Source organism: Furipterus horrens, unplaced genomic scaffold, assembly GCF_987537825.1.
Source record: "Furipterus horrens unplaced genomic scaffold, mFurHor1.1.pri manual_scaffold_4, whole genome shotgun sequence".
Classification (NCBI taxonomy): domain Eukaryota; kingdom Metazoa; phylum Chordata; class Mammalia; order Chiroptera; family Furipteridae; genus Furipterus; species Furipterus horrens.
The window spans coordinates 16,304,312-16,316,557 of NW_028327174.1; the positions used below are offsets into that span (position 1 = coordinate 16,304,312).

General features: G+C 39.9%; 1 protein-coding gene across 1 annotated transcript in view; it reads right to left on the bottom strand.

The window, feature by feature from the left end:
- ANO4 (anoctamin 4) overlaps positions 1 to 12,246 on the bottom strand; it is a 185,058-nt gene that overhangs the window by 147,766 nt on the left and 25,046 nt on the right. Inside the window, exon 3 of the mRNA XM_090275360.1 lies at positions 1,384 to 1,520. Coding sequence (XP_090131486.1) covers positions 1,384 to 1,520 — 137 coding nt within the window. The remainder of the gene's footprint in view (positions 1 to 1,383; positions 1,521 to 12,246) is intronic.

The window sequence follows — 12,246 nt, forward strand, 5'->3', positions numbered from 1 at the left end:
AAGTATGGCTGGCCAGGCTGGAGCCAGCTTCTCAGGCTGACAGGTTTCCAAAACACATCCGTAAACTAGCAAGCAGAAATGGGGGAGCTACCTTTACTCTAGGCCACAGTATATATCAGTTTCCAAATAATAGGATGAAACAGACAAACATGCCAGACCAGTAAGGCCAGTGCTAGAATCCACAGTCTTGCACACAAGTTCCACGCATGCAACCTCATCTAAAAGGGACATCTCAGCCAGGAGAAATGGAAGTATCCATTACCATAGACATATACAACTGATGACCAATTCTCGCTTAGCATTTTTTGGCTTTTGCTTTAAGAGGTACTCAGAAGTCTATCCAAGTAAACACTTTCTTAGTTATTTGCCAAGCAGGGGAACTATCCTATAGATTTATCGCATCAGTGCCTGCCTGCAATAACAGGGCTTCTGCCGAGAGGTAAGGAGGAGGGTTAGCAAAGCCCTAACTTTCCTGAGACTGCTTCCTCTTTGACATTAAGGGGATGAGACTAGTTGCTTTTGGAGGTCCCTTTCTAGCTCCCTCCTTTAGTCCACATTATAGCATTCAAAGTATCTGTGTGAAGAGGATGATGACAAAATGATTATTTTTTCTTTAAAAGTGAAATACACGGATAGTAGGAGTGTGTGATGTTTGTAGGGAGAAGTCTAGAAAACTTGGTAGAAGGAAACAATTTTCCCTGTCATCCCTTCAACGGCAAACTGGCTCTGAAATAACAAAAATATTAAGAATACGCAGTAAATAAATAAATGACTCGTTCTGCACCCCTGTAACCTATGACCAATGCATACACAAAGGAGACATTAAACTCCATGTAGACACAACCTGAGCAACAGTGAATGCCTCTTACAAAATACATCTTTTTCGAAAAGGGCATGTGAACAGATAGGTTTATTTCCAATTACAACGAGTTTCCAGATTACAGCGGCAAAAGGAAACGGAGAGGCTTGATGCAGCACAATCTTCTGAGGGCCAGTCCATTCTGTGTGACTGTTCTAGGAGCTGGGGGATTTACACAAGGAAGTCCACCCTTGTAAAACTTACATTCTACTACTGACACCCAAAATGTAAATTATCTTAAAATAACACGTGGTTTTAAGATTCTTCCTTTGTATAAGCAAAATGTCTTGAGATCTAGGATGGGAAGTGCCAGACTCACAGACAGTTCGTTTTGTGCCTAGGTAGACTCAGGACTGCTGAAACATACCAGACCCATGGAAGATATGAAAGAATATATGACCTGCCCCTTGTTTGCCAGGAACGTACAGTTCAAGATGATCACATTAAACAGTACCTTGGACTACACCTTAACAGGTTCTCATCTGAACCAAGAATTGTGCTTTTAAGGAATCACACATTCTTACCTCTCCCCCTGCTTCCAATCTGCTGGCATCTTCTGAGGTACTGGTCAGGTTTCCAGGGTGAAGGAGAGAATCGTCATCTTTGCAAGGACTGTTGACAGCTTCTAATTCATCAAAAAGGATATTGACATCCTTGGCCACTAGAACCAAAGTAAATATATTACAAGTGAGGTTAAGAATCTGGGATCTTAAAAGCAATAGTAGGAGACATCTCCCTCTGGCTTCATAGTTTTTCATTGTTTTAATAATACCTTGCATGATGGGTATTTCTTTCCTAATAGAAAATGATGTCAGGTATAAAACAATTTTGTCTAAATGGTGTCTTCCTTAGGTGAGATTAAAAACAATGTGAAGCACAGTAAAGTACTTCCATAATATAAATATAACTTGCTTTTCATGATAACAAGAGGTGTTCTGTTTAGCTTTCCTTCACTTAGTGGTTTAGCGTAAGGTCCCACCATTTGAAACTTCTAGGAACCCACTCTCTGTGCTGGCAATGACCTATACTTTTTAACCTTTATTTCATTTAAGTGCCATACAACTTACTAAGTGAACTGTGGTTTTCTTCCTCGGTTACTTACTTAAGGCCTAATAGAGAAAGCACAGTGCAGTAATAAAACATGCAGTTAGATTTTCTGCCCTTCCTCTCTTCTAATAATGGATTAAAATCACAAAGTGAGCCATTCAGAAGTTCTCCCACAAGATGGCTGATGCTAACATGTCAATACATAGAACACTGTATATATAGAATACCATGTTCAAATGCACAGAGCCTTGCAGCATACTAGAAGTTCAACACTAGTGCATAAGAAAATATAGTGCCAGGTATGGGTCTCTGCTTCACCTACTCCAATTATGGACCAATACTGAAGTTCACTTTTTCCTCTGAGGCTTTAAAAATGGTGAAGGATTTTTAACCAACCTGTCAGAAGCCAGTGCACAGAATAATTTGTAGAATATCGAGCTCTATATACCCAAACATACAAAAGTCTTCATTCTTTCATTCAAAGAAATCTTTAGAGATGGGCATACTACATGTCAGGCACAGAGCTATGTGATGGCTGTACCTTGGTGAATAAAAGTGATATGTCTTCTTGCCCTTACAATAAGAAAAACAAAACCAATAATCAAAGAAATGTATAGAGCCATAAAGAACAGAACAGAACCTGGATAGAGAGAGAATAGAGATGATGTATTTAAATAGAGTGACCAGAAAACTATACCCAAGTATGTGATTTTAGGCAATTCATTTAACTTCAAGTTTTTCATCTGTAAAATAAAGTGGGTATGGAAATAAAATTAACATTTATTGCTTACTGTGATAGGCTAAATCATTGCCCCCAAAGGCGACCTAACTCCTGGAACTTGAGAATGTCACTTTATGCACCAAAAGGGACTTCCTAGATGTGATTAGGTCAAGGATCTTAAAACAGAGGGATTGTCCAGGATTATATGGGTGGGCCAAAGTAAAATCAAGGGAGGCAGGAGGGTCAGAACCAGAGAGATTGGAAGGTGCTACACTGCTTGCTTTATAAAAAAAAAAAAAGGCGGGGTCACAAGCCAAGGAATGCAGGCAGCCTCTGGAAGATAGAGAAGGCAAGAAAGCAGATTCTCCCCTAGAACCTCCAGAAGGAACACAGTCTTGCTGATACATTGATGACTGCTGTCCTCTAGAACTATAAGTTGATAAATCTGTGTTGCTTTAAGTCACTAAGTTTGTGGATTTGTTGCAGCAGGAAAAACTAACTAATACACTTACTACAGCTTTTTAGACTCTGAATCTACAAAGAGAAAAACATCATGGTCTTTTCATACAACTTAGGTTTAATAACACCTATTTTGTGTCAGGTACTCAAGGATAGGTGCTAACACTTTCTGAGGAAGTGCTGTATATTCAGTGTTGTGGGAGGCGTCAAGATCAAAGACAACTTCCCTGACCGCCTTATGCACAGAAACTTCCCCTCCACCCAATTATTCTCCATTTCTAATCACTACTCATTCCCTTCACATAACTTTCTGCAGTTTGTAATTATATTGTTCGGTCATTTGTTTACTTGTGGACTAGATATTTACCCTATTAGAATAGAAGTCCCATGAGGTCAGGGACCTAGTCTGTCTTTACTGGTGTACAGAGGTCCTGGAATGGAGTAAGCTCTCAACACTATATGTTGAAAGACAGAATGATGACCTTAGAGTGGTCACTGTCTAATGATGTCTGCAAGATGCATTTTCAAGATTCTATGGCTCTAGGACCCGCATATGCCTTCTAACATGAGTCTTATTCACCAGGCAGGAGCTTCACAGTTTCAAGTTGATACTGATTGAATATTCAAATAGATAGTGATTAAATTTCAAGTAAATATTGGTTAGACTTGAACAATAGGATAAAATATTATTTTAACAAAGTCAGAATACCTGCTTACTATTCCAAACTCTACCACTTAGCTGTGTGAATTTGTGCTCCTGTTTTCTCATTGGAGAGACAAGTATAGAAAACTCTCTTGTGGTGGCTGAGAGGGTTTCATCAGATAATGTACATATTAGCAGGTGGCTGACACATGGCAGATCCAGAAAAAAATGTTGGTTTGTCTGTTTTAGACCCTAGGCCTTAAATTAGCATTTTAGCTTTATCACTTTAAGAAGGCAGAGGAGAAATATAGTCAATTACATTGTAATAAGTATGCACAGTGATGGATGATTACTAGACTGAGCAAGGTGAACGAACACCTTGTAAGGTATATAAATAATGAGTCACTATACTATATACCTGAAACTATTATAATATTGTATACCAACTATACTTAAGTTTTTTAAAAAGTCTAAAGAATATGAAATGGTTGTTAAGAGGGATAGACTGGAATGAGATGTGGGACAAAGGGGGAAGCTAAAGAGGACACCAGATGCATGTGCAGGTGATTGGCTTAGACTGGGGGGAACTCTTGAATATCTGTTCATCCATCCATGAGAACTACCCTATGCTTTTGTCAAAGATAGACAACTACCAGGCCATCTTCTGCCAGTATCACTTTCTGGTGCTGGCACCAACAGGTTCAATAAAGCCTTCTGCATTTGTGGTTCTCAGCTGGACCAAACTGTCACCTTGGAAACATATGGCATTGTCTAGATACATTTCTGATCATCAGGGGTGGTGCTAGTAATATCCAGTGGGTAGAGACCTGGGATGCTGCTAAACATCCTACAATGCACAGAGTAGCCCTAACAACAGAGTTATTCAGCCCCAAATGTCAACAGTGCTAAGGTTGAGAAATTCTGCCCCATATTAGAGCTCCAACTGTTTGATTCCAGAGAGACCATCTGACTTGGGAAAAGGGAGAGAAGCCTTATTGCTGCCCATCAGAAACACTTCTGAAAGTCACTATCAGGCTGATGCCACCTGAATGCTCGAGACAAATCGATATGTCATAGCAATCTGATTATTAGAGAATAAGTGATATTAAGGCACCATTATTACCTGCCAGTCTCTCAGGAGCTTTGGCAGAGATGACAAATGCTGAACTGTCAGAAAATGCTCAGCTGAACACATGATCAGAAAGACGTCTATAGAATACACAAACATTTCACAGACCAAAGAAACCTGTGCCCTTCATCAACATTTCACCATTTTTGCTGATCTATCAGCTTCAATTACATGGTAGATTCTAGAAACAAAATACAATATTCCTTGATGAAAACTTACATTATTTTCTTTAAAGAGAAAACAACCTCCAACTTCCAAAGTTAACCAATTTTTTAAAATCCATTTATTCAACAAGTATTTATCACATTCCTGCCATGGCCAGAGAGCATGCTGAGCTAGGAACTGGGCTTAAGTACTTGCCATGACAGGCAGGTAGGCCTCTGTCCTCACAGAGCTCACTGTCCAGCCAAGATGGATGCGGGGGTCTCTATCCATGGGCATGGATATCACAAACGTACTCATCCAAATAAGGTCCCTTGTTAATGGATCCCATCGCCTCCTTTATACTTTTTTTCTCAAATAAAAGTATTTGATAAGTACCTGCCTGGAACAGTTCTGCTATTAGCTTCATTAAATAAGAAAGGGAGCCAAATGTTCTGAGTAGTCGCTTAAGACTACCAGAGGGAGAGGGAACGCAAAAAATTCCATGCAACCCAAACAATGGACATGCATTATATTCTGACTCAGGAAGGGTTGTGTGAGCAGAACAGGACAGCTAAGGTGGGCCAGGGCAGGTGGAGAGCATGCATTTGGGAAAGCAAGGGAGGTACCCAAATGATTCTATTTTGCCAAAATCAAGCACTCAGCCTAAAAAGACCTGGAAACAAAACAGCGGGGACGCGCATATAACAACTGAACCAGTCAAGAAACTAAAACTGTCTGGGGAAGACCAAAAATCAGCCATAGAGTCTGAGTAATTCAGCAAATTCAGCACAGCAAGGGGATTTCTGAGGGTTGGCTCTATACGAGGATGGGCAAAAGTAGGTTTACATTTGTTTACATGGAAGATAATAATTAACAAACAATAGCACAAGAATAAACTCTCTGCTTCATGTACTCACAACTGTCCACCTCCTTTTGCCCACCCCTGTATTAGCCTTGAGAAATCAGACGACCAGGAAGTAGGAGCCAGTGCTATAAAAGCAAGGAAAAAAACAAACAGTAAATACATTTTAAATAATCTAAAAGAGAATAAATAAAATACAAAAAAAAAAGTCAAGTAGTTCGACTCACTGCTCTTCTCTTTAATTCTCTATTTTCCAAATGCAGCAGAATAACCCCACCTTGGTATTACAGGAGTACTTTGATCTTTTCTGATGCAGAGAAAATAAAGTGAAATTATAGGTCACTGAAGACATGAGAGGGCTGAGCAGCATAATCTAAGTATCTATATTTGTTCTCCAGAGTGCCAGTTCATTATACTATTTTTGTCTTGAGTTCCACATTATTACATTTGACACTCAGAATTCTGAAGGTATTGTGTATTGACCTCAAAGCCTCATTAAAAAATGCAAAAAAGGGACACCTTCAGGAATAATTTAAAATTAAAAAAAAAAAGCATTATTACATCTCAATTTGACCACTTACCTGACTGATTCATAACAAGTTCATCTTTATGTCTAGGGTCCCTTTCAGGTGAAGGCCCAAGATAGTTCCAAAAATAGCTAGGGAATAGGGAAAGCTTAGCGTTCATTTTTAAATAAATAAAAGCTAGTTCTAAGATTATATGAACTCTTATCTTTTCCTTTCTAATGATCTTAGTGAGATTATTTAAAATAACCTGTTTCTTTCTTAGCCTCAGAAGTTAAACATAAAGGAAGTGAGAATAGACAACAATTTATTGAAAGCTGAATGCTTGGTAAGAATTGTTAGGTCTGTTTCTTCCTTTCATCCGCAACACACCTTATCCGACAGGAATTATGAGAAAGAAGTCAGGTCCGAAGATGCTAAGTGTGGCCACTTAGCTCTTAAGTGACAGAGATGAATTCCAACCCAGTTCTGACTCCCAAATCCATTCTACTTCTAACTGACTTCTTTTTTTTATTGAAAAGCATCCTAGTATTCTTAAATCATCTCAGGCCTTTGAGAATAGGAAGTCATTTAACCACCAAACAATTATCTTGTCACAGTTCTAAATAAAGTTAGATTTACATCTATAGCCTGACAGATCTGACACATTTTAAAATTTAACAAATAGATCAAATTAAATGTTTTTAAAAATTCAGGGGAATTCACAGACTCAGCACAGCTTTGAGCACCCTAGGCTGGGATTTACAAAACTAAACACTACTTAGCATTTATGACACTAGCAAGCTTAAGACTCTCCAGATGTTCACTGTTCTTCAAATGAATCTGATAACGTCCCTAAGGCAGAGACTGCCTGGTTTACCAATAAGAACAACAAAAGAAAGAGGGCCTAATTTAGAAAACTCAAAATAAATAGAGTAATTGGAAAGGCATAAATCCTTTCTTAGCTGGCTTCATTCCTTTCCAGTAAGCCAGTGGTTTTCAAAGTGTGTTCCCTGGAACCCCAGAGCTTCAGGAAACAAAGGGTAAAGAGGAAACTGAGTGGGCAAAGTCCTACACCCTCTTCCACATCCCCCAAAACACATACCCCAAACTTCCCAGTCATCTGTTTTAGATATTGAGATTATATGTGAAAATCTATTGGGGGGGGGGAATAACTGGTTCTCCTGCTATAAAAAAATCGGAAACCTCTGTTAGTATGTTATGGCAACAATTAAATGTTTATATTAACATATCCCCAAAGAAACATTGGGGTAAGAAAGCTGGAGTCCTCACTGATACAGATTTGAGAGCAGGCACTTTTTTCCTGCCATACAAGGTTTACGTAAAATACTTTTGAAATTCAAAAAAAAATGTGTGGTCATTAAAAAAGCAATTTCACTTGGTGCTGGCAAGGGGTGCCCACGGTACACTCTGCAATGGGGCCAAGATCATTAACTTGTTCCTTGGACAGCATGTTTCATATGAAGAGCTTCTCTGGCTACCACTTCATTCTCAAGAAAAGACAGACACCTTCATTACTTCTGTAACAGGCCAGACAACGAAGGCCCCTCTTACAAACCTTGGGAATGATGTTTAGAGAAATGTGGGCCTGACTAAAGCTTTGCTCAGTCACCTTGGTTACCTTTTCATGACTTGAAATGAGGTCAATGATGTTCTGCATTAAAGAGCCTCAAAGTCTATTGAACATAATTTCCCTTCTCTGGAAGAAGTGTGAGCTTCGGACTCAGACAAGCCTGGGTTCAAACGCTAGTCCTCCCACTTACTAGCTATTAGATTGGGTTATTTACCTTGGGCTTTAATTTATTTATATTTTAAGTGGCGATGACAGTTTCCCATGCAGAATTATTGAGAGGCATGAAGACAAGGAGGCAGACGACAATTGCGTAGCACTTACTGTGTGCCAGATGCTATGCTAAGGGCTTTGCCTAGACTTACCAATATAACCATCTCCCTCTTACAAATAGGGAAATTCAGGCAAAGAGAATCTAACACTAAATAAAATAATATAGGTAAAAAGGTCAACTACATTATTACCAGACAAGATTACGAATTCAATATATGAGGTCTGTCCATAAAGTATCCAGCTATACATGATGAAACAGGGAGACATTTACGGAATAAGATACAGAATACAAGAAAGGTTGGACATAGGACAATGATGCCTCAGTCCCCTTCAGAGTAGGCAGCATGGGACCTCACACAGTTCTCCCAATCACCATTAGCTACCCTGTTGTATTTTCCTGAATCTCATCAATGGTCTAAAATTTCTTTCCTTTCAAAGGTCATTTAGTTTTGGGAAAAGTCAGAAGTTGCCAGCTCTGGGCTGTAGTGGGGTTGAGTCACCTGGGTGATTTGATATTTTGTCAAAGACTCTGCACGAGATGTGATGCATGAGCAGGTGCGTTGTTGTGATGAAGCTGCCAATCACCAGTTGCCCACAGCTGTGGCCTTCTGAATCATCCCAATAGTTTCCACGGAGGGATGTTCAAGCTTAACGTAACATTTGATGCAGATTCATTGCTCTACTTGCTCATTTTGAATGCCATGGCCACACAGTACACAGGCTCACTCAGCAGTGTCTACCAGCCCCACTGACTAGTACAGTGAAGTCGTCATTGTTCACACACGCGCATTCCAGTCCTCTCTTTTTGGCTGCCAGGTTACATGATGTTGTACACTGTTCTTGTTATATTAACCATGGTTGGACTTTTTCTGGACAGACCTCATATGTCAGCCCCACATTCTCCCCCATTTTCCCCTTTGAAACAGCATGACCCTATAAATTCAAAATAAAAGTGGAAATCAGAACTCAAGAAATTGGATTCAAAATGACTCACTAGATGTCATTGAGAAATGACTCAGTCTCCTCAGCCACAGAAGCACAGAGCACCGCCAATGAAGGAGCAGCTCTATGATTACGTAGGCATGTGTATAAGCACAAATGGTCAGACTATAGGATAACAGACACCCAACAACCCTTCCAACTCCCAGCTCTCATTTCGAACACTCTGCTCTTAGAATCTACTGGACTGTAATGTCTGCCAGGGTATGAAGGATCCCCACAGTCTGTATGTGCACTCACTGGCAACCAGGGGGAAAAGAAACTAAGGACAAAGCGGGAAGGGTGGGCAACACGAAGTGGGGGGAGGAAGAATTTCTACAGAGGGCTGGGCATTGGTAGTAATTTAGGGTGAGAACTGAAAGGTTCAATATCACTTTGTTGTTGATTTTTAAAAGATTTTATTTATTTTTATTCTTATAGAGAGGGGAAGGGAGGGAGAAAGAGAGGGAGAGAAACATCAATGTGTGGTTGTCTCTCTCATGTCCCCAGCTGGGGACCTGGCCTGCAACATAGGCACATGACCTGACTGGGAATCAAACCAGCGACTCTTTGGTACACAAGCTGGTGCTCAATCCATTGAGCCACACCAGTCAGGGCAAAAGGTTCAGTATCACTTTGAACGGTATATTTGCCGATGGTTTAATTTCCTAATACAATAAATGCTCTTACACACACACACACACACACACACACACACACACACACCTGCTTCATAGACCGCAAAGTTTTAATACGTGATTCCCAATCTAATTTCATAATTAAATTATTTTAAAATATCCGTTTCACATAAAATGGCTGGATTTTAAACCTTTGGTGATTAAAAAGCAGGGTACTTTTATTTTAATTGATATTATCATAATAAAATGGGCATTCAGATGTTTAGAATATATGTACAGAGTAAGAATCTTACCAGACAAACTCAAGAGTAAGACTTTCCCCATAGCTTTGTCATCATTACATCAAATTAAATCATTCTCCATGTCCCCATCCCACTGGCGTGGTGAACAATTCAGTCTCAATCATTGCTGACAGTTCCACTCCTCTACCTCGCACGTGCAGGACAGGACAGAGGTTCCAGAGGTCTTGTCAACAGCAGAACATTTAAAGAGACCACCCAGGTCTCCGAGCTGCACTGGCTACTGCTGAGCTGCCCCCCTCTGCAAGTGTGCAGTGGGATTCCTTCACTCGCTCATTCAGTAACACAATGCATCCAGCAGGAGCAGGTAAGATATTCCCTGCTCCGGCTCAAGGGACTAGGGATATGACAAATAGGAAGATAAAACTACCTTCCCAGAGCCTCCCAAGTTTCCTGAGCACTGCAGGATCTGTACCTTCCTCAGGCTGGGGAATCTCAGCCATGGCCGCAGTTCAGGTGACTCAGGAATAGTTCCTCAGGCACAAAGCACAGACATACCCTCCCTTTCCACCCACTCACAGGAAGCACCTGCTCCCACTGTCTATTGAAGCACACTGGAAGGACTGAAGGGGAACTAATCTCAGAAAACTTCTTTCTTCTCTTCTCTTCTCTTCTCTTCTCTTCTCTTCTCTCTCTCTTTCTCCCTTTTTTTCTCTCTCTCTCCCTGACCCAACCCCTCCTCCTCTTCCTATCCAAGCATCACCCACTTAGAAGCTCAGGCTTGCAGAAAACAAAAGCCAGAATCTCAGACAACACAAAACTCCGCTGAAACAAAGGCGTTCGAGGCAGCTGGGATGAGGAGTAAAGAAAGAGAATAAAGAAATGGGGAAAATAGCATCAAGGAACACAAACACACACACCCTTACATTATACTGCCACATACCAGTGCTTTCTTCCTAGAAATCAATCAAGTTGTTTTCGTTTTAAACAACAAAACAAAATGTGATCTGTGAACATTTTAATTTTTCCTGAATTAAACTATGCACAAAAATGTTCAACACCACTTTAAAATATTACGCCTAGCGCAGGGCCTGGTACATAACAGGTGAGAGGAATAGACAGATGAATGTATAAAGCAAGTCCTTTTTCATCATAGGCCATATATCTGATATGAGCGAAGTTGAGAAACAACTTATGGATGGCCAGCCTCTCTCAGGCTTTTTATTTTTAAATAAATGAAGCTATTCTTGGGGTATAAGCACTATAGGAGAAAATGCAAATATATTTTACAATATAGAAGGATGAGGATGAATTCTTACATTAAGAGATAACACAGTAATACAATTTTTTAAATCCGAAGTAGTTCATTCTTATTTATTTTTATTTAGCAGAAAAAGGGTTAAATGCTAATTGTCATATATTAACCATATGGCATTGGGGAGGTATACTCAGTTTCTTCACCTTTAAAATGGAGAAATTAGCACCTGCTATTATTTAGGGTTATTTTAAAAATAAAATTCTTAAAACACTTCTTGAGTCTGGCCTATCTCAGACTCAAGAAATGTTTAAAGTACACACGAACACGTGTGTGCTCACACACTCATTCTTCTAGCTTGATCTTGAAGGCCATACATATCTGTCCATAAAACTCTAAGAAAATGATAAAATCTTTCCATAATCCTGCTAAAAATGTAGGCGAGAAGGAGTGTTACTTATGTTTAAATCCTATATATTTTTTTGTGTTTTTATTAATGATTTATGGTTTATGCTATTACAGGTGTCCCAAATTTTTCCCCTTTGCCCGCTTCCACCCAGCCTGCCCCCCACCTCCATAGTCAATCCCCACACCATTACCCATGTCCATGGGTCCTTCGGGTATGTTCTTTGAGTAATCCCTTCACCGTCTTTCAATCAGTCACATCTCCCTCCTCCTTTCTTACCACTGTCAGTCTATTCCATGATTCTATGCCTCTGATTCCATTTTGCTCATTAGAGTCCTCTTACAAGTGAGGTCATATGGTATTTGTCTTTTGCCATGTGGCTTATTTCACTTAGCATAATAGTCTCCAGTTCCATCCATGCTGTTGTAAAGATAGGAATTTCTTCTTTCTTTCTGTGGCATAGTATTTCACTGTATACATGGAGTTTTTTAATCCACTC